Consider the following 26,737-nt stretch of genomic DNA (forward strand, 5'->3'; position numbering starts at 1 on the left):
TTGTGAGTTCCAAGACAGCCAGGACTACACAGAGAAACCCCATGCTGGGGGAGGGAGTGTTAAATAGTGAGATGTAAGCTTACTTTGTATTTGTCATTATTATCAGGGTGTTTATTTGGTTTTGGTTTTTTGAGACAGGGTTTCTCTGTGTAGCCTTGGCTGTCCTGGAACTCTGTAGACCAGGCTGGCCTTGAGCTCGGAAATCCACCTGCCTCTGCCTCCCAAGTGCTGGGATTAGAGGCATATATGCCACCACTGTCCAGCCATTATTATCAGTTTTAATCCACAATTACTTAATTTCAATTTCTGTGAATAGGCAATTCTAAAAAGTTTAAAAGTTGGCTCTGGTCTTTGGGCCTTGGTTCACTTAGCACTGACCTAGTTAATTCTTGCAGATATGGAGTTATTATACAAAAAGGCAAAGGCTGGTTACAAAGGGGATGGGCTTCAAATTTTTTAAAGGACTTGAAGCTGGTTCTGGAGATAAAGGCACTAAGGTCTTAAGTCAGGAGGAAAACCAGCCATGCTCTACATCAGTGGTTCTTAACCTTCCTAATGCTGTGACCCTTAATGCAGTTCCTCATGTTGTGACCTCCAGCCATCAAATTACTGTTGTTGCTAATTTATAACTGTAATTTTTTATACTGTATGGATCATAATGCAAATATCTGTGTTTTCCAATGGTCTTAAGCCACCACTGTGAAAGGGTCATTCGACACCCTCCACCCAAAAGAGGGTTGCATCCCCACAGGCCACAGGTTCTATTCTGTAGAACTACTGTTCTACAGAGTATGTTCAGGACTGTCTTGAACAACTTACTGAGACTCTGCCCCCCTCCCCCTCCATGAGGCAGAGGAGGTACATAGTCTAGTGGCACAGTACTTGCTTAGTGTGTATAAAGCCTTAGGCTCAGTCCTCCCAGTATCCCCCTCCCCTCCTCCCAAAAGAGGATGAGATAGAGAATTTGGAGAGAAAAAGATTTGTCTAGGATCCTGAGTTTCCACTAGTTTTAGTTAAGTTGTAATTTGTGTATATTATCCATGTTTTTGCTTCTTTATATGACACTGAATAGGTCATATAATAAAGTTAGAAATGATGTCCACATATGGAAGGAAAGGACAAGCCCGTGTAGTTGCAGCTTCTATTGTAATGTAAATGAACAAACCTCTTCCTCTGTAGAACGAGCTGTCATCTTATTTTTCAAACATATCCTGAGAGCCACTGGAGTTCAGTTAATCTCTGTAATAGAAACATAATGGAAGATCAGCAGCAATTTAATAAAATGCTACTAAAACTGATAAAGTTGTTAGGGTCATGCTGTAAGGAGTGACACCATTGTTTCACTACTTAATGGTGCCTCTTTAAAAAGATCTCTTTATTTTTATGTGCATTGGTGCTCTACGTGTCTGTAAAAGGATGCTAGATCCTCTGGAACTGGAGTTAACAGACAGCTGGGAGTCGCCATGTGGGTCCAGTGCTGGTTACCACTGAGCCATCACTCCAGCCCCTGATGTCTTTTTTTTTTATTTTATTTTGGATCATGAAAGCCTGCTTTCTGTTGAGACAGTAAGGTTATAATGCTAAAAACCCGTTATAATTTTACAGTGACCTGCTGCATTTCTTCCTTCCACTCCTTGTCCTTTGTTTTCAGATAGTGTCTCTGTATAGCCTCAGTTTTCCTTGAACTCAGGATTTTTGCCTCATCCTCCCTAGGTGCTGGGACACAGGTATACCACCAGCCTCCACCACCCATAGTTTTAAATTAATAATGTAAAGGAAAGCCAACAAAACAGTATATTCCAAGATGGGTTTTTCAACATGTGTGTGGTATATAGGTACCCATGTACAGATATGTGGAGACCAGAGGTGGCTTTTCTATCGCTCTCCACTTCATATTTGTTGTTCAATTAATTTATTGAGACAAGGTCTTGCAATATATAGCTCTGACTGACTAGTAACCTCTGTCTCTCAAGTACTGGAATTAAAGGTTACACTTCCATGCCTAGTTGCTGCTGCTGCTGTTGCTGTTGTTGTTGTGAGACAGGGTCTCTCACTGAACCTGTAACTTGTCAATTAGGCTAAACTGGCCAGCCAGGCAAGCCTACAGAATGGGATCTTCTGTCTTTTCCCACTTTGGTATGCCAGGCTTTTTCTGTGGATGCTGAGTATCCAAACTCTGTCCTTGTGTTTGCACTTTAACACTAAATTCACCTCGTTTCCTTCCAAAATAACTTTTTAATAGCTTGATCCTGTGGCAACTGTATAATCATAGGAAGTGGTAGCTATTGTTTGTTGTTGTTTTGAAACATGTTCTTGTATAGTCATCACTGGCTTCAACAACTCTCTGTAGCCAAAGCTCTTCCTGAACCTCCTGCCTTCACTTCCCAAGTGTCAGGATTATGAGTGTGTTCTACTACAGCTGGGTATAATAGCTGTGCTCAAAGATGAGAGTCCTCTTTGTGTATAACATTCATTTTGGTGAGATTAATTGCTTAAAAAAGAGGATTTTGAGGGCTAGTGTTAGGGCTCAGTGGTTAACGGTACTGGCTGCTCTTCCAGAAGACATGAGGTTCAATTTTTCAATATTCACATACATGCAGCACGTAACTGTAAATTTAATTTTAGGGGCTCTGATGTCCTTTTCTAGCCCCTGCTGGTACCAGGCACATATGTGGTACACAGGCATACATGCAGACATCACACACCCACATACATAAAATTTTTTTCTCTTCTCTCCTCTCTCCTCTCTCCTCTCTCCTCTCTCCTCTCTCCTCTCTCCCCTCTCCCCTCTCCCCTCTCCCCTATCCCCTATCCCCTATCCCCTATCCCCTCGCCCCTCTCCTCCCCCCTCCCCCCTCTCCCCCTCTTCCCCCTCCCCCTTCCCCTCTCTCTCCCCCTCTTCCCCCCTCCCCTCCCCTCCTCTTCGACACAGAGAAACAGACAGGGTTTCTCTGTGTAACCCTGGCTGTCCTGGAACTCACCTGTAGACCAGGCTGGCCTTGAACTCAGAAATCTGCCTGCCTCTGCCTCCCAGAGTGCTGGGATTACAGGCGTGTGCCACCACCGCCCGGCTTCTTCTTCTTCTTTTTTTTTTTTTAAATAATTTTTTTAAAAAAGGTAAAGGAAGAGGATTTCTTGGAACTATTAGCAAGAAATGTCTTTACTTCACACAACTGTGAACCAAGCCCACTGTACCAGGTGTACTAAAGGAATGAGTAGGAACACTATGCATACAATTCAGTGGTAGAATGCTTGCCTGAGAGCCTGAGTTCATTCCTAAGACTACCTTTACCAAGGAAATAGAAAGGAATAAGATTAGCTGGGTGTGCTGGTGCATACCTTTAATACCAGCAGAGGCAAGTGGATGTCTGTGAGTTCGTTACCAGCCTGTCTCAAAATACAAAAAGAAAAGGGATAAAAAGATTAAAATCATTAATACCTTTGAAGAGTTACCAGTTCTTGGGAAGGTTATTTAGAGCCACATGATGACAAAAGATTTTGGCTATGTGATAGAGCTGGAAATTTAGTAGTTTATATCCTAGAATAACCCTGACTAATTAAAGTGGAGAATTATAGAGAACCATTAGTCAGGGGCAAGTGTTGGCTGTATGTCATTTTGATTTTTGTTTTGTTTTTAATGATAGGATCTTTGTATGTAGCCCAGATTGGCCTTGAACTTGAGGCAATACTGCTGCATTTCAAGTATTATAATTACAAGCATACACACCACACCTGATAACTACTTAGTGCTAGATTCAATAAAGGCGAAAAGAGAAAGGCCCTCTGTGGGTGCTCACTTACAAAGGATGTATACATTAAGGCATAGAGGTTAAATGCTTTCATAGATTCAACATCCCTTGCTAGTTTTTTAGAATTTAAAGTGTTAGGTTGAGATGTTAAATTCAAATGTAAGATCTTGAAATAGTGGGAAAGACTTGGAAATGGATAGTACCTTCTGAAGAAACATTTATGATCTAAGAGTGCCCTTAAGTTCTTGACAGTTTTGCAGGGTAGGAATACAGTTATTCAAGTAGGAGTGTTTGGTGTCATAGGACTAGAAGAAGTTGTGGAATTTGAAATGGCTATAGTTGGTGGGAAATCCAGTGCAAGGTCTCAGAGAAACAGCAAGTACTAGTTACATAATTCAGAAAAAGACCTCGGATGACAGTAACTTCCATTACAGCTTGGCAGTTTATTAAGAGATAGAGCTAACTTATAAGCATCATATGCTTACCTTTCAAAGCTGTCATTCTGGTGAATTCTTAATTTGGATTTTGGAAATTAATACATCTGTCCTAACATCTGCTTAAAGGAGACTGTCTTTATATATGTTTAAAAGTCCCTAACCTTACTTGTAATTATTAATCTTTTGTTACTATACAGACATTTAAAAGGCCTTATTAGGCTGATGAGATGACTTAGTAGATAAAATACTTGCCCACGACTTAGATAAAATACTGGCAACAAGAATTCAATTTCTAGAACCCACATAGAGGAGAGATAGCCCGGGCTGTGGTGGTGCATGCCTTTAATCCCAGCACTTGGGAGACAGAGGCAGGTGGATTTCTGAGTTCAAGGCCAGCCTGGTCTACAGGCGAGTTCCAGGACAGCCAGGACTACACAGAGAAACCCTGTCTCAAAAAACCAAAACAACAACAACAAAAAAAAGGAATGACAACAAAGAGGAGGGTAGAACTGATGCTGCAGAGTATCTTCCAACCTCTGCTACCCATAACACATACAAATAATAAATAAAGATTTTAAGAGATTTATTTAGTTGTAATCAGATATTATTAAAATTTGATGTAGGGCCAGGCCTGGTGCACTCGAGAGGCACAGGCAATCCAGCCTGATGACGTACAGAGCGAGTTCTAGGACATCCAGGGATACACAGAGAAAACCTGCCTTGAAAGACCAAAACAAACAAAACAAAAGCAGTCTTTGAGAACTTTACATGTTATGTTCTGTGATCTTTCATATTAGAAAAGACATGTAATGTCATTTTCTTTAAAACTCAGTGTGTCTTAATCACAATGGTAAATTTAGTTTGGTATCTCGCGTAGAATGGGCAAAATTCTAAGTTAAGTGGGAGTAGTTAATGAAGTAGATTTTTTTCCTTCTATGTTTCAAAAGGTTTGAAAATCTTTAGAGAGAAAAAACCCTCTGGTATGCAATATAAATAATCTCTCACTTTATCTCATACAGCTCAAAGAAAATGAACGGCACCCTGGACCACCCAGACCAACCAGATCTTGATGCTATCAAGATGTTTGTGGGCCAGGTTCCAAGGACCTGGTCTGAGAAAGACTTGAGGGAGCTTTTTGAACAGTATGGTGCTGTCTATGAAATCAACATCCTAAGGGATAGGAGCCAAAACCCTCCTCAGAGCAAAGGTAAACTCTTCTTATTTTATTTTATTTTTTTATATGGAGGTCAAATGCTAGGTTCTTTCCATTGTGTGCATCCCAGGAACTGAACACAGGTTAGACTTGACAGGAGCCCCTTTACCACCAGCAAGTACCTTTATCCATTGAACAGGCTTGCTGGCCAGGGTTTTGGTTTTTTTAACAGAGTATTATAGATGAGCGGGTTTTGATTTTTGTGTGTGTGTGTGTTTATTTTGTCTGAGACAGGGTGTAGTTCTGTTGGTCCTGGAACTTGCTGTGTTGAACAGATTAACTTCCAACTCAATCCCCCACCTCTGCTTCTGAAGTGTTTGGATTAAAGGCATGCACCATCATACATAGGCGGGTTTTTAATTCCTGTATTACACTGTGCATCCCATCTCTGGTTGTCAGGATATTTATGATTAGATGGGATGGTGTCCTTTTATATTAACTATTTTGTAATCCAAAACACATTTAATGGCTTAAAAGTATAATATTAAGGTGACCACATGAGTATGATTTATGAGCTGCATCTGGGTAGTTGATGGTAAGTGCCCACAGAGAGGCCTTACAGGAAGTCTGTCAACAGAAGAGCTTCAGTTTAGGTAACTTGTTGGCAGTAGTCTACAAATGGATAGGAAAAGAAAGGAGTTTCTCTAGAGATGACAGCAGCATGTGCATTTCAGGAGACCGATAGTAAACAATGTTAGCTTTGCTTGTACGTGAAAGCCTGCTCTTATTCCCCAAATCACCAATTTTAGAGTGACTTTTTGGAGTAGCTATTCTATAATACAGATGTGAGGAGCATGGTTGTCATGTTTATACAAAAAGTAAGTCAGGGATCTAGAAAAAGAATTTTCTCTGCATGGCATAATTAACCCAAAATAAAAATTGTTATTTCTGAAAATGTCTGACCATACAACTTGAATTTATAATCCTAGTGCTATATAATTTTGAGAGAAAACTATTGTATTTTATGAGACTTTACAAGTATCAGAACACGAAAGCCCAAGATTAATAAGACTTTTGAGACTCTAATTCACATATAAAACAAAACACAAAACCTTCAATAATCTAGCAGTAAGAAGCAAAATTATTTGAGAATGAAGAGTTGAAAGAAGATTCTGGTTTTATTTGTTTGTTTGTTTTAAGTATTTGTTTATTTGTTTATTTATTTATTATATGTAAGTACACTGTAGCTGTCTTCAGACACCCCAGAAGAGGGCATCAGATCTCATTGCAGATGGTTGTGAGTTAGTCACCATGTGGTTGCTGGGATTTGAACTCAGGACCTCTGGAAGAGCAGTCAGTGCACTTAATCTCTGAGCCATCTCTCCAGCCCAGAGATTCTGAGTTCTTGTTCTTAAATAATGTTACAGTGTGGTGGGTGAGGGTTTGATTTGAAGCCTATGGTGAGACCTGGCAGTAAGAGCCCGCAGCCTTGTAGCCAGGCATGGTTGTGTATACTGTAATTTTTACTATGAGTAGGTGGAGGCAGGAGTTGAAGGCGATGTTATCCTTGATAACATGCAATTCAAAGCCAGGTGATACTCTATGAGATCTTGCCACAAGAGGGGGAAAAAGAAAGCATTTTCCCAGAGATACAGAAGCATCAAAAGATTTCTACTGACTACAAAGAATCTCAAAATAAAACCTAGAGCTGTAATAGACTAGAACAAAGAAAAATGAGTAAAGAAATCATGCCCTTTGCCAGGTCATCATGACACATACCTTTAATCCCAGAACTGGAAGGCAGAGACAGGTGGAGTTCGAGGCCAGCCTGGGGTACAGAGCTAGTTTTAGAACAGCAAGGGCTACACAAACCCTGTCACAACAGCATCCCTACTGCCCCCCAAAAGTAATGCCCTTCACCCCAGTCTTTTCTTCCCCTCAGTTTTAATAAGCTCATTCATTTCTTGAATTTCAGCAGTAGTGTAGGGATAGAAATATTCTAAGAATTCTGTTTTCAAGACATTAATTTGATTTTGCAAAATCTTGTTTATTCAGGGTGCTGTTTTGTTACATTTTACACCCGTAAAGCTGCATTAGAAGCTCAGAATGCTCTCCATAACATGAAAGTCCTCCCTGGGGTAAGAACATTTATAAATTAAAATGGTTTTAATTTTTGTGCATGAGGCGTGCTTGTGCATGTTGGTCACATACTAAAAAGCATTTTGGAGGAAAGGTGTTTGCTGTGGGAATTACTGTGAAAAGAAGAATATAAAGGGAATATTTCAAAGAAGATAGACCAAAAGTAGTTTTCGGTGCCAAGAGTTTTTTGTATTTTAACTTTATGACTCACATTCTGTCTATTCTTGTATTTTGTTGAGTTAAGATCACCGGGCAGACATGAGTCCAGAGCAAATTTTAAAGGCTGTGGTTTTGGTATACTCTTTAGAGTCTATATTTTTGAAAGCCATTAATGGGGTTGAAGAATAATAAGAGTGGATTTCCTTTTTAGATGCATCACCCTATACAGATGAAGCCTGCTGACAGTGAAAAGAACAACGGTAAGCGTGCACATCAAGTCTGCTCAGTGTGAGACTTCTCTTCTCTTCTTCTCTTCTCTTCTCTTCTCTTCTCTTCTCTTCTCTTCTCTTCTCTTCTCTTCTCTTCTCTTCTCTTCTCTTCTCTTCTTCCCCTCCCCTCCCCTCCCCTCCCCTCCCCTTCTCTTCTCTCTCCCCCCCTTTCTTTCCTGTTTGCTATTCTTAGGGCATTTATATTGAGTTATGCTATAAAGTCTGCTTTTTCTAAGTTTTAATAACCTAGAAAAATAGAGTTAATAATAGATAAAATATTATACACACACAGAGAAGACAGATGGATGGACGGATTTGCCAGGTGTGGGAGTATACAATGTGGATCCAGGCATTTAGAGTTTGAGACCACCTTGGGTCACATGAGACCATATTTCAAAAATAGATTATGGACAAGGTTAAGGAGGAAAGTGGGGCAGCTGGAAAGAAGACCTGTTCGTGTTTTAGGAGAGAGCTTTCTGAGCTCAGCAGGGACAAGTCCAGGGTCAGTGCAGTTGCCATGATACTGCAGTCCAGCCACAAGTTAGGACCCAGGTACTTTTGGAGCCAGAGATGAACTCAGACTCTTAGTGCTATCTATAGAAGCTGAACATAATGGGAGGGGTCAGAAAGCTATAAATAATCTTTGTTTTACTCCCACAACTGAACTCTGAGAAAATGCAAGTCTAACGAGTTCATGAGCTAATAACCGAAAGTTGAGTGGGAAGCTCAGAGGGAAAAGATGTACAGAAGCAGGCAGACATTTCAGGGGCTTCCTACCGACAGCTGCCCTTGGTGCCATCCTTGAGGACTTGTTTTCCTGAGTGAAATTGTGGAATATTCCAGGTTCCACAGTAGACTCCACCTGAAATTGGATGGTAGCTGGTTCATAAAGGTTCATTTAAACAAAGTAAACAATGTTCTTAAAAGCTCAGAGGATAAAACATTAATTTTAAATTCTCAAGAGTTCCAGTTAGAAACACAAATGACTTAGGGGGCAGAGACAGGAGGCAGAGACAGGAGGATCTCTGAGTCTGAGAAAATTCCAGGACATGGCAAGTTCTGGGACAGCCAGAGCTATATAGAGGTGGGTTTGGGGGAGAAAGACAAAAGACCAAATGTTATTCACAGTTTAAGGAATTTTTTTTTAAATAAATAAAATTTAAAATATTGGAAAAGAAAATTAGAAAGCTCTCACTGAAGTGTCCTCTGTTATTGATCATATCAAGTGTAAAAGCCTTTTCATGGTACTTCTAGAACAAATAGATTAAGAGCAAGGCAAGATACTAAGAACTTGGCATTTAATATCTACAGGATTAGCCTATCAGTCACACACTGATTGGTGAACAAGAGCAAGAAATGCTTCCATAAGATGCATAATCCAGATATGCATAATTTTAAGTTACCATTGTTATATCATTGTATAATTGGTTGTTATAATTTTATACCATTGATAGAAAGTGATGGGAAGGGGCTGGAGAGGTGGCTCAGCGGTTAAGAGCACTGACTGCTGTTCCAAAGGTCCTGAGTTCAAATCCCAGCAACCACATGGTGGCTCACAACCATCCGTAACGAGATCTGACATGCCCTTGTCTGGAGTGTCTGAAGATAGCTACAGTGTATTCACATTTGATAAATAAATAAATCTTTAAAAAAAAAAAAAAAGAAAGAAAGTGATGGGAAAAACAAATGTGTCTTAGAATCTGTGAGGTGGATAGTATGAGACATGGCCAATCTCAAAACTCAAAAAGAGAGTTTTGCCTTTTAGTGATAAGCCTTTTGTGTTTTACTCTTTTTAGCTGTGGAAGACAGGAAGCTGTTTATTGGTATGATTTCCAAGAAGTGTACTGAAAATGACATCCGAGTCATGTTTTCTTCGTTTGGACAGATTGAAGAATGCCGGATATTGCGGGGACCTGATGGCTTGAGCAGAGGTGGTACATTTTTAGAGCTTTTAAAACAGATACTTGTCTTAAATTGCAGTCTCTTATTTAACTGGACTAGTGGAAGACAGACCTCTAGCCACCATAGATGAAGAGTTCGGGCTGCTTCCTCCTGCTATACACCTCGGCCTTGTCGATATCTTTAGTCGATCCCCCTATATTTTCCCCATATTGTTTAAGGAGTTCTGTTCTCTTTCTCTTAATATTCAAAATGGAATTGTTCTCTCCACATTTACTTAGCAGAATGAACTCCTATAATTGTTACTCCTTGGTAGTATTTAGTACCCTATCATGACCTATATATGTAGCTACTGAATAAGCTTGTGGACCCCTGAAAAAAGTAGGATCATATTTGTATTGCTAAGATGGTAGTTGACCCACAATAAGTTAGATATTCAGTCAGCGTCTGTCAGATAAGCCTTCAAACAATGAACATTGATTTTTTTCTTGCCAGGTTGTGCTTTTGTGACTTTTACTACAAGAACCATGGCACAGACAGCTATCAAAGCAATGCACCAAGCACAAACCATGGAGGTAAGTAAGGAGCAGAGAGGTGGAAGGGGAGAAACACCCCTTGCCTGGCAGTGTTGGGAGAGCTGCCTATCAAAGTCTAGCAGCATTTTCAACCCCAGATCACCCTGGAACTGAAAATGTCTCTCTTTGGATATAAAATACTATGTTTAAAATCATGGGGAGAAATGGTTCAGAGCACCTGATTCTTTTGCAGAGGAATTGTGCTTGGTAACTACCATGTGGGTGGTAGCTCATCACCATCTGTAACCACACTTCTAGGGGTTCCAACACCCTCTTCTGGCCTCTGTGGGTACACATAGGTCCAAGTGGAAAAAAATATTTATACATATAAAATAAAGTAAATAAATCTTTAAAAGGTTAACATATGGGCTGGAGAGATGGCTCAGTGGTTAACGGCACTGACTGCTCTTCCGAAGGTGCTGAGTTCAAATCCCAGCAATCACATGGTGGCTCACAACCATAGGTGATGATATCTGATGCCCTCTTCTGGGGTGTCTGAAGACAGCTATAGTGTATTCACATATAATAAATAAATAAATCTTAAAAAAAAAAAGTTAACATATTAGAGCCAGAAATAATGATGAATGCTTATAGGTCGAGCAATTCAGGCTAAGACAGGAGGATCATTTGAACCCAGTAGATCAGAACCAATTTGAGCAACATAATAAGATCATTTTAAAAATGAAGAGAAAATAATTATTAGAAATAAATTGCCAGCCGGGTGGTGGTGGCGCACGCCTGTAATCCCAGCACTCTGGGAGGCAGAGGCAGGCGGATTTCTGAGTTCGAGGCCAGCTTGGTCTACAGAGTAAGTTCCAGGACAGCCAGGGCTACACAGAGAAACCCTGTCTGGGGAGGGGGTGGGTGGGACCAAATCCAAATAACCAAAAAGAAAGAAAGAAAGAAATTGCCTTTGCCATTGTTGTCTATCAGAAGAGTCACTTATGAAAAATAAAATACAGCTGTCATATCAGTACAAAGGAGAATTTCCTCCGTGGCCCAGGAAGGAATGGTGTTTTAAATTGTAGGTGTCTGTCCATCTGTCTGTCTATAGCATGCATGTAGTGGTCAGAGAACAACGTGAAGAGGTTTGTTTCTCTCTTCCATACACTCCGGGTTCAGAGATCACACTCAGGCCATCAACTTTGGCAGCAGTCATTTTTACTCACTGAGCCATCTCTCTGGCTCCAAAAGAAGGAATTTGACCCTTGGTTTGGGTGTTTGCAGGGTTGCTCGTCCCCCATGGTGGTAAAGTTTGCTGACACCCAGAAGGATAAAGAACAGAAGAGAATGGCCCAGCAGCTCCAGCAGCAGATGCAGCAGATCAGCGCAGCGTCTGTGTGGGGGAACCTGGCTGGTCTGAACACACTTGGACCCCAGTACTTAGCAGTGAGTCCTGTGGTGTGCTTCTGCAGACTTTGCAAGCTCCCAGCTCTTTCTTCTTCTGCTGTCTCTAGTTAACAAACTGTCATTTGCAACTTTGGACATGTAAAGATATTACATAAAAATGTAGGCAATGTCGTCAAGTCGTGGGAGTGAGTCTACTTTATGGTTCCATACTGAGGCTTTTGTTACAATTAAAAATGTTGATTTTCATTTAAAGAATTGTAAGTATCTCATTTCCCTGCCTCTTAAGAGAAATCCTTAAGAAAATCTTCACTATTCAGCGTCATTTTTCCATCTCTCTTTATATAAGATGTGGAGATCATCATCAAAATCTTTATCAAATCCCCTAAAAACATGACAGACGTATTTTTCAGCAGACTAAGAGATCCTGAAATTAAAATTAGGATACTATTAAATGAGAGAGGTACATATTTTTGCATTTCTCAAATTGTGAATAAGTTTCCTTTAGTAGATTTTTCTGTTAATGAACTAAATAATAGATTATAGAGCTGGACCTTCTTTAATCTTTAATCTATTATTTAGGTTATAATTTACCATAATCTTATAGGGGATTATTAGATTTGTGAATCACAAAAGAAAGAACATCTTTGTCCATAGTTGCACATGACTATAGTTCCAGTACCTGGGAGATCAAGACAGAAAGATCATAAGTTCTAGGTCAGCTTATGATCAACAGTGAGTTCCTGGCCAGACTGAAACTTCTTCCTCTGAAGCTAAAAATGGTGAAACCATTGAGTCTGTATGGATAGTTTGGAAATGCTCATATAGGGATAACAAATGCAGTCATTCATTCCTTATTCTTTCAGATACTGATTTTGTATGGAAACAAAGATAATTATTTCTGTTGACACATACCAATTAATTTGATCCTCACTAGTTTCCATTTCTAAAATCTTAGAACTAGATTTTAAAAAGGGTAAAGGGTTGTTATAAAATTATTTTTACTGCTAGAAACATTGTGAGAGATTGTAGTTTTCTACCAGAAGAATGCTTTGAAAATTTTCTCTATCCACGTGTGATGGTGCATGCCTTTAATCCCAGCACTCAGGGGACAGAGACAGGCAGATCTCTGTGAGTTTGAAGACAACCTGATCTACATAGTGAATTTCAGGATAACCAGAACAACAACAAAAGAGAGACCCTCTCTCAACTCTGCATGTGCACTCTCACACTCACACACGCACGCAGGCACGCTTGCACACAGAGGACCGTGCAACCCAGAATTGTACTATAGTACAATCCAGTGTGATACACACATACCTAAAATACTACAGTATGATCCAATGCGATCATTTAAAACAGTTAAGTGGAAGGCTGGATGTATTGGTGTATACCTTTAATCCTACCACTTGGGGGAAAGAGGTAGGTGGATTTCTGAATTCAAGTCCAGTCTGGTCTACATGTTGAATTTGAGGCCAACCAGGGCTACATAGTTAGACCTGTCTCAGAAAAATATAATGAGCTAGTTAATGGTTGTAAACTAAAGATTGTGACGTGTTGGCCTTACTAGGAGAGCATGGGAGAGAGAAAGAAACTAGGAATGGCATGAACCAGGGGGGATCTAGACTATTTGTCTGTGCTAGTTTTGTTCTTTGCTATGCTGTACTCTGCTGCACAGAGACTTGAGCTTGTCTCGCTATCCAGAGAATGGTCTTCTGGGCCAGGGTGCTAGCTATGCTACCCTGTCCTGTACAGTCATAGACTTGCATGTCTGTTGGCTTGGGGTCGTGCATTTGACTTTGTTCTCTCTGGGGGCCTCTGCACTCTTGCTTTGCTGTGCTGTAGAGTTATCTCAGATGCAGAACCAGCCCTCACTCTCACTCTTATTCTGTTTTTTGGTGTAATGTCTAGCTTTATTTGCAGCTCCTACAGCAGACTGCCTCCTCTGGGAACCTCAACACCCTGAGCAGCCTCCACCCAATGGGAGGTAAGTGCTTCCCTGCTGCAGAGGAGCAGCAACGCACAGGTCAGCAGACAGCTTCCGCAGTCTGAGAGTGTGGTGCCATTTGTGCCAAATGTTACTGTTACATAAATGTCAAGTTGGGAGGAGAATGGCAAGGACACTTAGGGACCATCCGGGCTTAGGCCATTCGGATGCAGAAAAAACTCTCATAGCAAAGTAAGTTTCAGTGCTACTAGAACCAGGAAGTTTTTGTGTTTCTGAATCATGCTGTTGTTGCTGTTAAGATACATGGAAAATGTAAGTAACAGATACATGGTTTATAGCAAAATGAAGCTCTAAGGACAGTCAGGAGCCAGGGGCTATCAGAAGAATCTGAAGAGGCAGGATGTGAGTAGTTCTGCAGTAGCCTGTGCAGTGCCCTGTCCACCGGGGTGGAGCTGTGCAGTGCATGAGGAAGGGAGCATGTTTGCTGAGCTGCATTTTACTATTTGGAGTTTCAGGAGTAATTGGTTTTGCCCTAGGGAATTTGATGTTCTGTTTTGGGAAAGATATAATGCATATTGTTTTTACTTTCTCTACTTCCTGTCTTGATAGTCTGTCCTCTAATAAAATGATTTATAAAATGTACAACATAATTCAAATTTGTTCTTATTCTGTGTTTTCTAGGTTTTACTTAAAATTCTTTCCCTCACATTTTTTTTCTGTCTTTTTCTGATGATCAATTTACTGTTGTCATGGCAGTATTTATTCTTTTTCTTTCCTATTACTCACATGGAGCCTTCTAGATCTCTTTGTCTCCTGCTTCTTTCCCTCCAGTGCACCTATTTGTGTGTAAGAAGGCTCAATTTACTGTAGCTTGGGCGCTCTTCCCCTGGGCTCCTTCCCCATGGTAGATCACAGGTGTTCTCATTCAGTTTTACCCACCTCTGTATTATTGCTCATTTGGAGTGCTATTATATTGGATTAGCAAGCTCTTCTCTAAGGAAGTGGCTTTAATTTAGTCCTCCCTGCTGGGGATAGATCCCAAGGCCTCATGCATCGTGAGCATGAGCTATGCCACTGAGTTAGAACCCCAGTATTAAAGTTTCATATAAATGATAGCTGAATCTTTTAGAGCCCTGTAGTATAGCATGGAAAATATAGAAACTGAGTATGTTCTTACATAATTACTTCCTCTTTGTCTGGGACCAGTTTACAGTCATTGCTGGAATAAATGGATATCTAATCTGCTGGCTGATGCATTTTTTTGGATTGCAGGGTTAAATGCAATGCAGCTACAGAATTTGGCTGCACTAGCTGCAGCAGCTAGTGCAGCTCAGAACACACCAAGTGGTACCAATGCTCTCACTACATCCAGCAGTCCCCTCAGCGTACTCACCAGTTCAGGTAAGGGGATGGGGACATTGTGCACCTTGGCTACATCCTCTTTGAAGGCAGAGCTAAGGGCAGGGACAGTCCATCTTGAAAAGGAATTAACACATACCAGGTAGGTTGTATTATGAACAACAGAGGTCTTGGTCAGTCTGTCTTCTGTCTCTTTGGTTTCTGAGACAGGTCTATCTATGTGAGTCCTGGCTGTCTTGGACTTGATGTTTGGACCAGACTGGCCTTGACCTCAAAAAGATCCTTCTTCTGCCTCCTGAATGCTGGGGTTAAAGATTTTGTTGATCATGTCCTTTTTAGATTTGTTTTTGTTTTTCATTACATTTTTAAAAATTGTTTATTGTTTAGGCAGGAGAGTTGGTTCAGTGATTAATAGCATGTACGGGTCTTTTAGCAGATCTGGGCTTGGTTCCCAGTATCCACAGGAGGTTACTCACAGCTGCCTATAACTCCAGAAAATTCAACTTCCTTTTCTAACATTTATGCCCACATATACATACCTTTACATAGGTGCACATATACACAGTTTAAATGCGTACGTGCACACATAAATGCCATCTCAGAGGACCACTTGTAGCAGTTGGTTCTACCCACCATGTGGTCCCAGGAATGGTGCTCAGGTCCTTAGGGTTGGTAACCAAGCACCATTAACTACTGACCACCCTCAGTTGTCATTTTTTGATTATTTGAAATCTCATCATTTTTAGTTTGTTGTAGCCATCATTTCTCTCTGACTTAGAAGGACAATTGTCAGAATTCAGTGATTGCAAAATTCCTTTTGTAAATAGAAGAGTCGATAAGATCATTCTTGTGCTTTGGTTCCTGTTGGCAAGAGAAGGCAAGTGATGATTTAACTCCTAAATTTCTAATAGCAGGGTCTTCACCGAGCTCCAGCAGCAGTAATTCTGTCAACCCCATAGCCTCACTTGGAGCCCTGCAAACATTAGCAGGGGCAACAGCTGGTCTCAATGTTGGCTCATTGGCAGGTAATGGACAATTGTCATCAGGCTACTTTTATAAACTAACCCAGTATAAAAGTTCCAATAGAATAATTTCCTTGGCCCAAGAAAAGTTAGAAATAATCATGGGATTATGTCAGCTCTGAGGTAAATCCAAACTCTGCTGCTTAGCTAGCTGTAACCTTGGACCATTGTCCTAATACTCATTTTCTCATCTGCAAAGCAGCAGTAATAGAATACTTATTCTATTTAAGAGTGCTTGGTTAAATGTAGCCAGGCGGTGCTGGTACACGCCTTTAATTCCAGTACCTAGGTGGGAAAGGGAGGTGGGCCACTGAATTCAAGGCTGTCTGGTCAATAGAACAAGTTCCAAGACTGCCCTGCTGGGAGAAAAAAACAAGCAAACAAAACCAAACAAGCAGAATCCACCCCCACCCCCACCCCACTCCCAACATGAAGTTAAATCAGCAAGTGGAGAGATGGCTCTGCTGTTAAGAATGCTTACTATTCCTTCCAGAGGGCCAGGGTTTGATTCCCAGCACCTACAGGATGGTTCACAACTGTCTATAACTTCATTCCAAAGGGATCTGACACCCTCTTTTGGCCTCCATGGGTGCTGCATGAATGTTGTGCACAGACGTACATACAGGCAAAAAACCCACACAAAATTTTAAAATAAAGAAATAGCTTTTACAAAGGTAATGTTAGATGAGGACATAGAGCCTGGTGGTAGTAATCTTAGTGCCGGGAAGATGGAGGCAGGCAGATTTCCAAAAACTAGCCTGGTCTACAGAGTGAGTTCCGGGACAGCCAGGGCTACACAGAGAAACAAAACAAACAGAAAACCAGTGATGGGGGTGCAAATAGGTAAAGATAAAAAATGAACCTAGCCATTTGTAAGTGGTATCAGTCCTTCCACATGCTAGATAACAGTAGTGATGGGATGTAGGATTTGTAATAGTCACCATAGCATCAATCTGAAATAGGACTAGTCAGATGAATAGTCTAATGGGTAGTTAAAGGGAAAATAAGTCAAATTTTTGGGGGGAGAGGTCCATTTTTTAGTAACTTAAGTATATCTGTCTTTAGTATCAGTTGAATCTTTCTAATATATTAATCTTGTACTTCCTCCAAGGAATGGCTGCTTTGAATGGTGGTCTGGGCAGCAGTGGCCTGTCCAATGGCACTGGGAGCACCATGGAAGCCCTTACCCAGGCGTATTCTGGGATCCAGCAATATGCTGCTGCAGCCCTCCCCACTCTGTACAACCAGAACTTACTGACACAGCAGAGTATTGGTGCTGCTGGAAGCCAGAAGGAAGGTGAGTGCACCAGAATTAGAAGTTGAGATTTGGGGCAAGGGAATTTAGGTAGACTAACCTTTTCCCAACCAAGGCCAAGAACCATCTGAGAAAGACTATGAAGTACAGTGCTTTTGCCATTTTGGGGGGGAGAAGGGTATTTGGGTGACTCAGAATCATATAGATCCTCTAAGGATAGAGCTTATTTTTTAAATTAAGAAACAAATAGACATTGGAGTTGATCTGGTCATTTGACAAGAATCTTCTTTTGTTAGGAAGTCTTCTCTAGGTTATGAATCTACCAGAGGATTGTCTAAATATTCCTCTTAGGTATATCATTTGACATTTTTCTCTTTACTAAATGAGATACTGAGGTGGGATGGGATGAAGTGAGTTAGCTGCTGGGTTTGATGGAGAGAGAAGTTCCATTGATAGAAATGGAATTAAGTTTAGGAGAGACTTCATTGACAGTTCTTGCTGGCACCTTAGTGTTTAGGTTTGACTTAGTGTTGGGTTTTTATAACCATGATTTGATAAGGTGTCACACTAATGTAAGAAAAACAAGTGGCCTTTTTGGCTTTAACGTGTGAACCAGTATTAAGAGACCTGGAGGATGTGAGGAAGGAAACCAGTGTGTGTATAGGAGAAGAAGAGTAATGGCACAGAAATGGCAGGTGCATGGACCTGGAAGCCAGTAACAACTAGGAGACATAGTGGCTGGAGAATGGCTGCACTACTATTTATCACCTTAGTCACTCTTCATTAGAAAATCACACTGTAAGTAAAGAAAATATATTTTTCTATGAGTTTACTGTTAATCATGGGTGTGTGTGTGTGTGTGTGTGTATTTGTGGTTTTTTTTGAGACAGGGTTTGTCTGTGTAACAGCCCTGGCTATCCTGCACTTGAATTGTAGACCAGGCTTGCTTCAAACTTACCCCTTCAGAGTGCTGGCATTAAAGGTGTGCACTGCCATGCCCAACCTCATGGACACATTTAAAAATTTTTTTTTTACACTTAGATATAGTTTAAGTATGGTTAAATTCAAAACTCTGAGCTTATACAGTGTTGATACACCCTCCATAATGAGAGCATATTTGACTAGAAGCTGCTTAGCACCCCATTGTCATTTGCTACTTCATTCCTTCCTCTGGCACTACCAGTCTATTTGTCATCCTTTAGTGCCTGAGCGCAGTTTTGAAAACTAATTTTTTATTGTTGTTGACTTGCTTTTGTTTTTGAGGCAGGTCTCACCATGTGGCCCAGGCAGGCCTTGAAGACTGAAACTTGTTTTGACTATATAGCCCGTTCTACCTCCTTTTCCTTGTTCCCCATGGTCTCCAGTTGGTTTTACTCCCGTGCTTGCAGATCTGCCCTCTTTCCAATCTCTGTATACGGCAGGTGTGGGCCTTTAACATCCTTCCGTGAGCCAGGCATAGAATGGCCCACAATTTTCATTTGGAATGCAGAGGCCACTCGGTCTCTGTGAGTTTGAGCCTGGTCTACATAGTGAGTTTCAGGACAGCCAGAGCTTGTAATGAGAACACACACACACACACACACACACACTTACTTTAATCTCAGCACTTGGGAGGCAGAGGCAGGTACCAGAGCTACATGAGCAAAACTTGTTTCAAAAAAAAAAAATTCCTTCCATGAGATGACACATGCAAAGGAAGAAATATAATTTCAGAATTATTGCCTTCTATTTAAAGAATCTTTTTAATTCTCCCTCAGAGAATAGATTGATTGAGATTTTGCTAGTGTTAGTATAGATGGGAATGATAGCCCATTGGTCCTTGGTGATGAGTACACTTAACACCAATACTCTTCTATGAATATTTGAAGGTCCAGAAGGAGCCAACCTATTCATCTATCACCTGCCCCAGGAGTTTGGAGACCAGGACTTACTGCAGATGTTTATGCCCTTTGGGAATGTCGTGTCCGCCAAGGTTTTCATAGACAAGCAGACAAACCTGAGCAAGTGTTTTGGTATGTTGACTTCTCTTTGGTGTCAGAATGGGATTAAGTATTTTACCACTGAGAAAGAAAGTGGCTGCTGACAAATTCAGAAAAATCTGATTTTGAGTTTGACCTTAGCAGATCATGTGGCCTCTTTCTGAGCTTTAGTTTTATCTGTAGTAGAAGTAGTGATTTCTGCTCACAGTATTGGTCTACAGGAAACGCTTTGCAAGGGGAGAGAGAATGCCTGTAAACGTCAGATAGTAACCTTGAGAACCCAATTGTGGTTTCATGTGGTTGTCATTGCCAGAATTTTCATGCGTGCTGAGAACAATCAAGATAACCTTTTGCACAAGGACTGAGATGTCTTGCTTTATTATGTTCCTCACCTCGGTTTCTGCTTGGACATACAGGTTTTGTAAGTTATGACAATCCTGTCTCAGCTCAAGCTGCCATCCAGTCCATGAACGGCTTTCAAATTGGAATGAAGAGGCTTAAAGTGCAGCTCAAACGCTCGAAGAATGACAGTAAGCCCTACTGAGTGCTCCCCTCTGAGACTGGAGTGAGAAGATCTTCTGGTAAGTGGGGGAGGAGCACCCTTATTCATTCGAAGCCCTAAGGCTGTATGTTGACAGCCCTGGACCCTGATCCCTGCCACTCTCGCAGGCACAGCTTGCCCTGAAGACTCAGCTACTGCCTTCTGTGGGAGTGTCGCTTCGTACAGAGGACAAGTTTGTGCTTTGGTTTCCAGTGTTTTACTTTGGAGTTTAGGTGCCATATCCTGAGGGTTTTTGTTTTGTTTGTTTTGTTTTGTTTTTCCCTTTATTTAAAGTTTGCTGTGTTTGTAACCAGTTTGTTAAGAAGGACCAACACCAGTCCACCTTGAGGAAGAGGGAAATGTGTTTAAAAGATCATTAGAACGTGCCCAAAACCATGGAAAGAGAGGGTTGAGCAGGACAGAAAGTTGATCCCCGAAGTCTCTCTCCCTGAGTACAGGGCCGGGTAGAGTGAGAACTAAGTCTAATGAGGGACGTACGGGGCAGAGTGGGTGAGACGGCTTGGCATCCAGACCTTTCAGAACTGGCTGCTTTCTGTGGAAATGCTGAATTTATGCCACCTATTTTTCTAATTTTTGTCCTAGATTTCTGCCCTTCTTTCCTAAAAAGGGGGTAAGCAAGTCTTGGGAAATAATGCACTTTTCATCTAGTCTGAAATATGCAAATAGTAGGGAGACCCCTTTGACTAGCCAGCCCGGCCACCATTGATTGCCCTGCCTGGTTGGGGGCTGTTTGCGGGAAGCAGCCAAAGAGGTCATTTTAGTTCATTTCAACATGAAGTTAGACTATGCCCATTTCCAGCAGTTTCTTTTGAAGAAAGTCTATGGAAGTTCACCACACCAAGGAATATTGCCTCCTTCTCCAGCCACAGTTTTCTCATGACCTAAGAAGCTCTTACAGCATCTCTAGCCAACAAGGGTGCAGTTCATGGGCAGAGCCATCAAGAAGCCATCTGATTGAGGGAGGAGAGACCTGCTTCTTGGTGTGCCTGAATCAAGGTCTCTTCAAGCCACTTTCCTATATTTGAGCAGAGCCTAGTATTCAAGAAGGTTCAGAAGTGCATTTCTGCCTCCTTAATAAAGGTACCCCAAAAGTTGTATTCCCATAAAGGTCTGGCAGGTCTCTCCTCTAGCCACTCTAGCCCCATTTCTGTCCTTGAAGACAGAAGAGAGTACAGGAAGTTTACAGGCTCCATATGGATTTAGTGTTCATTTACCTCAGTATTAACCCATGTTCATTTTGTCATCATGCTTCAAATAAGCTCCCTGCCGCTTTTCACGGGTCTTTGCCAGTGTCCTCCACAGCCTCTGGGCTCTCCTTCTGCTCCAAGGAAAGCTGTTGGGGATCCGCATCTGAGCAGAGATAGCCCATAAGCATTTAATTGATAGCTACAGCCAGGGCCTGGGTTCCTGGGTCATTGGAAGCTTGAACCTCACAAGTTAAAAGTCTTGACTCCTAGCAGCAGAGATTAGAAGGGGCTAGCCTGCTTTAAGTCAGATGGGGACACTCTGCTTGTCATGCTGTCCCTGTGGATAACAAACAGGGATTGGCCATCTTGCTGTTGTGCAGGAAGTTGTGTGTTATCCCATTGATGCTGGGACAGCTGTTCCCTTATAGTGATAAGTTGGGTCTCTTGTCCTCTTAAACATGAAACATACACTTCTTAAGCTGAACCAAGTAAACTTGAATTCTGCGCACTGGGAGAAAAGTGTCCTGTGTTTCAAGATAAAACTGTTCTAAAGGCTTCCAGGGTAATGATGAGATTTTTTAAAATAATGCAAAAAAATAAAAAATAAAAAATAAAAAACTAAAAAAGAAAAAAAATGCTAGGTTGGGCAGGCACTGTGCTGAATCCCAACCGGCTGGAACCAAGAATGTTGTTTCTATTTTTATAGAAGTTTTATACAGCTCCGGGGTGGAGGATATTTATTACCTAAATTATATCTCTGGAAAAGGCCAGGATTTTGTAGAATCCAGAATGTGATTGTTGTACACACAGGGTGCTGTGTATGATTGAAACTACTGACTTTCTGTGACCGTTTGCAGCCCAGGTAACCTGTCCAAGGGGAAGGCTCACATTAAGCTGTGAATTGGCAGAGGCGAGAGCTGTGCTCCACAGGGTGCTGCCAGTGCTGTGCTCCCTAACCTTCTGTTCTGTCCTCCTCCTTGGCCAGAACACCACATTCTTCCCCCTTCTTCTGGTTCCCTCTCTCTCTCCCATTTCATCATTTGTCCACAGATTTGTCCTGTGCTCCAGGACCATACAAAACCTTCCTAATGATATTAAAAGCAAAGGAGTAACTCCACCTTTGGAACAGACCCCAAACTTCAGACTTACTTGTGATTTCTAAAAGGAGCCCTTGCCCCAGCAGAGCAGGTCTGCGTAGCCAGCCAGCTGGGGAGACCATGTACTTCTGTTATCCCGTTCACCCAGTGCACAGCACAGCAGTAGCACCGTCCTCGAGCACAGTTCTCTCCCCAGGCCAAAGATGGTTTTGTTGAAGAAGCTGCTCCCCTGTAAGTCTTGATGTAAAGGGCTTGGCTTAGAGTGGAGACTGACGTCTTAAGCAGTCTGTTTCTGTTGTGTGAAGGTTTTACTCACAGTGTGTTTTCTGCTGTAGTTTCGTTTTGTGGGTTATATCATGCCATTGATTAGCCTTCAGTGCAGCCCACCCACGGTCTCCTGGGTTCCACAGGAGTGGCCAGGGCTTATATGGAAGCTTGGGGCTTGGATTTCTGGGAACAAGGGCCATCGTAGGATTGAGCAAGAAATGTTGGCCCTCTACCCTAAGTAGTCTCCCTCCCACTCTAGTTAGCATCTTTTGTTCCTGAGACCCTGCTTGCCCAGAGACTGTCTTTGATGTGTTAGGTGCTTTGCAGGAAATCCAAGCCTTAGGTTCCCTTCTGTCTCTGGCAGTTGGATGTTTTCTTGGTGTCCTTCATGTCCTTTTGAACTTTTCCCTGTGTCCATTGTTAGCATGTGCAAAAGTTCTTGTCATTCCCATCCCTGCCCTTCCCCACCTCCTCATTTCAGGGCTGCATACAGTGAGTGTCCTGTTCTCTCTCTCTGTTTGGATGTATTGCTCTGTGTAACTCAGTGGATTTCCCTCTTTCTGGTTTGTTTTTTTTTCTAGATTCCTGCCGTTTGTTCATCGTTGTGCCTAAAGCATGTCGATGTGGCGTCAAGTACATCGTCCAAATCCCTGTCTCTTCAGCTTCTCTGATGCTTGAACTCTCACCTTTGACCTTGTGTTGACCTTTGATGCTGATGTGTATTTTATTATGTTTGTTTCTTTCTTTGTTTTTTCTTTTTTCTTTCTTTTTTTCCCTTTTGTGCTGCCAAATTGGTTTTGCTAGAACGACTGCTGAAGGGAAAATATTTAAACTTGCATTTGAATATAAAAAAAAATCTATTTTTCTAGAACTTCATAAGATAACCACTTGATTTTGTGATTCCAATTCTTTGTAACTGTCTCAGAGCAGCCCTACTAGCACATGCCGTGTGGTGTTTGTATTCTTGTGAACACACAGCCAGTCCGCTTCCAGGCTTTGTTCCTCTGTGTGCTTAGTTTTAAAGACAACTTTGAAATAAACAATGAAATAAAAGATGTCACTAAAATCTTTGAGGCTCCTGAACACATTTTGCTGACATAGTTTTGGGGCTTGAGGAGACCGCATGTTATTAATTTTTGTTTTTCTGAGTTCTCAACTGCAGAAAATGTCTGAACTATACCCTACCCCCATTCCCTTTTCACTGATGCTGAGGTCTGGGCCCCAGCTGGCCTCCTCCTTTTCTTTCTTGGTTCTTCTGGAAGCAGCCCTGCAGGGAAGCCCTAGGGTCCCTCTTCCCTTCCCCCGCCTCAGCCAGTTCACACCCATGCTTCTTCCTACAGTCTCCACAGCAAAATGTGATGCTTTCAACTTTTTTGGGTTTTGTACTGTTTTTGCCTTTTTGTTTTTGAATTTTTGCTTTCCTACTAAGATTATGCCCAGAAAAAAAACAAGTTGTGCATGTTTCCTGCTGTTTCCTCACACCTTCTTCGTATGTATCACCTGCACCTCTCTGTTTTCTATAGTTTGTGCAAAAACTGACTGATTTAAAGGGGTTTCAAAGAAGATGTTTTAAATTGTTATGGGGTTGATTTTTTTTTCTCAAGATTGTATTGTTTTATTTTGAAGTGGCAACTTTCTCCTCTATTGCCCTTAGAGTGTTTGCCTGTGCACTTAGACTGTCACTCTTTGTGGCCTCCAGGTCTCAGTGGGGGGTCCAGGAGGCTGGCTGCTCTGCTCAGGGAGTACAGGGCAGGGCGGGCGGGCAGAGAAGCAGAAGCAGAACCAAAGGTGGCTGTGGTAGGCAGGATGCTTAGCACCCTGATCAAGGCTAGATCACAGAGCAGGGGAGGGGGGAGGGAGGGCACTGCTTCTGATTACCCAGAGGAGCTGTCTGTGCACTGAGTGGCAATACACCTGCCTGCCTGCGCTTTTCCTAGGTGACAAGCACAATACATTCTACAGTCTTCACACTGTTTACAGCTCTGGGCACCAACCACCCCACACTGGCTCTTCACTTTGGCTCTGCTCTTACTTAGCTAGTAGAGTTGGGGTAAGGGCAAGAAATTGATTTTAAATTGGGTGAAGAGCCAGATAGCTACTGTCCCCGGGTGCCAGGCCAGCCAGTTCTTTGGTTTCCTAAGGGAAACTTACCCTCTTCTCTCTAGCACCATCCAGCCTCAGGGTCTTGGGGATGGGGAAGAATGTGAAATAAGGAGGCGAGGCTGGAGCAGATGAGTAGACAGGGATGGGTCTGTGGAGAGCAGAGGCAGCGAGCGGGGAAGACTCTTCACAGATCCCACTGAGACGTAAGCACTGGTGGGAGGGAAAATGGAAGCAAGATTGTCCAGAAAAGGGTGGCATGGTGCAGCAAGGGTCGGGGGGAGGGAGGAGAAGGGCTGTCTGGCTTCGTCCACTCCCTGGTGATGAAGGGACTCCAGCAGTCTCTGCTCTGGGACCCCTACAGGTTGCCCAATATTCTGCTTGAGGCCACCTTACTAGGAAGGATGGCAGCCAGGTGGGGGCTCCTGTGATAGGCTGCTTACTGTCCTGGAAGGGGGTAGGGTGGAAAGAGGCCAGAGCCTAGCGAGAGCCTGCTGTGACCCACAGTCTGACTGCACAGAGCGCCTCTGTCGGCAGGAGGTGCTGAGGCCCTTCCTGTGTGCTGAGAAGCTGTGTTTGCCAATGTAGTTTGCTTTCAATTCCAAGTGGAGCTCTGGGAAAACCTGTGGATAAAACCAAATGCCAAATGTTGGACATTGTTTCCTTTTCCTTTTCTCTGATTGTTTTAATTGTTCTGTGGTGGTTTTAATGGATTTGAGACCCTGGAGCGGCAGCTGCCTTTCTGATTTCCAGCTGCTTTTTGTGAATAATTTAAAAAGAAAAAAAAAAGAAACTTTACATTTTGGAGACAAACCTGTGTGAGTTTTTTATTGGTACAAACGTTGTATTTAACACTAGGGGTTTTGTACAGTTTTTTGCCTTTTCTACTAGAAAACAATGTAAAGTGATTTCACAATGTGAAGAGAAAAACTTGCCACTATGACCAAACGCACAGTCTGTTCTGCAGCAACAACGGGATTCAATCAACTCAGAGTCGGGATTCAGCCGTAGAAATGCTTTTTCTTGACCTTGTTTGAGCTTTCCTTTTTTCCTGTTTGATTTATAAAAGATGTCTTTTGTGTGTGAACTTGTGTTGTACTCTGTAGAAAATTATGGATTTTGCTTTAATGGTTTTTTTTTTTTTTTTAAAAAAAAGGGCAAGAAGAGCCCTTGTCGCTTTTCTTACCTAATCACAGTTTGTGTAGTGGATTAAAAAGAAAAAAGTTGTTAAAAGTTTGGAGCAAGGGAGTATGTGTTTAAAAGGACTCTCCTTCCTTTTTGTGTGTTTTTCCTTTTGTCCCAATGGGGAACCTAAATCTGTTTTAATTGCACAGACACACGGACAAAAAGTCATTTTGTATCTGCCAAGTGTGGTACCTTCCTTTGTTTATTTGCTATTAAACTGTTTGAGAAGAATTGTTTTGTCTTCAGGGTTGTTGATTGCAGGTGCCGGGGTGGGGTGGGGTGGGGTGGGGTGGGGTTGGGGGGATAGCTTCCATGCTGACAGACCCGATGGTGATTCAGCTGAACCCACACGAAGCTCCTGAAGGAAAGACAGTTTCCTCAGAAATGCTTCTTGTGTGGCATGTCTGCATTCTATAAGGTCACCATAATATGGAAACACCATGAAACATTTTGGTAGCTTTAATTTTTGTTCTCCCTCTTCCATTACTGCTGATGGCCCATGTGAATCCTAGATCATGGCCTTCTCTCCCAACTCTTTAGTCTCCAGCCCAAAAAATGGTAAGACCTTTAAGGTGCCTTCTAGATTAGAAAGGTTAACTCTTCTTGCAGTTGAGCTACTGGGCCTAAAGAGGCAGAGACTGGCAGAGCCACAAGACCTGTTGTAGTCCAGTCCTTTACTGCAACCGTCATCCTACATGGAGACTCGGTAGTCCAGTCTTCATAGAACTGAAGCTTCTGGAAGCTCAGGTGACTCGTGGGTGATGGGCAGACTTCAGTTCTCTTCTCGCTGCCACTCTGTTGTTATTGATATATAGTCTGCTGTCTTAGTCGGGGTTTCTATTCCTGCACAAGCATCATGACCAAGAAACAAGTTGGGGAGGAGAGGGTTTATTCAGCTTACACTTCCACATTGCTGTTCATCACCTAAGGAAGTCAGGACTGGAACTTAAGCAGTTCAGGAAGCAGAAGCTGATGCAGAGGCCATGGAGGGATGTTCCTTACTGGCTTGCTCAGCCTGCTCTTATAGAACCCAAGACTACCAGCCCAGG

General features: G+C 42.1%; 1 protein-coding gene across 6 annotated transcripts in view; it reads left to right on the forward strand.

The window, feature by feature from the left end:
* Celf1 (CUGBP Elav-like family member 1) overlaps positions 1–25,919 on the forward strand; it is a 76,431-nt gene extending 50,512 nt beyond the window's left edge. For 2 of the 6 annotated variants that reach the window (XM_052182911.1, XM_052182910.1), the window contains 13 exons: positions 5,206–5,393; positions 7,395–7,477; positions 7,849–7,897; positions 9,703–9,837; positions 10,301–10,380; positions 11,608–11,769; positions 13,639–13,714; positions 14,948–15,076; positions 15,946–16,059; positions 17,168–17,353; positions 19,180–19,323; positions 19,707–19,871; positions 19,960–25,919. In XM_052182911.1, coding sequence (XP_052038871.1) covers positions 5,206–5,393; positions 7,395–7,477; positions 7,849–7,897; positions 9,703–9,837; positions 10,301–10,380; positions 11,608–11,769; positions 13,639–13,714; positions 14,948–15,076; positions 15,946–16,059; positions 17,168–17,353; positions 19,180–19,323; positions 19,707–19,834 — 1,474 coding nt within the window. In that variant the 3' untranslated portion in view covers positions 19,835–19,871; positions 19,960–25,919. The remainder of the gene's footprint in view (positions 1–5,205; positions 5,394–7,394; positions 7,478–7,848; positions 7,898–9,702; positions 9,838–10,300; positions 10,381–11,607; positions 11,770–13,638; positions 13,715–14,947; positions 15,077–15,945; positions 16,060–17,167; positions 17,354–19,179; positions 19,324–19,706; positions 19,872–19,959) is intronic. The other 4 variants (XM_052182912.1, XM_052182907.1, XM_052182908.1 and 1 more) reach the window with 4 other exon arrangements.
* Positions 25,920–26,737: the final 818 nt, after the last annotated feature.

Source organism: Apodemus sylvaticus, chromosome 5 (assembly GCF_947179515.1).
Source record: "Apodemus sylvaticus chromosome 5, mApoSyl1.1, whole genome shotgun sequence".
Taxonomy (NCBI): Eukaryota; Metazoa; Chordata; class Mammalia; order Rodentia; family Muridae; genus Apodemus; species Apodemus sylvaticus.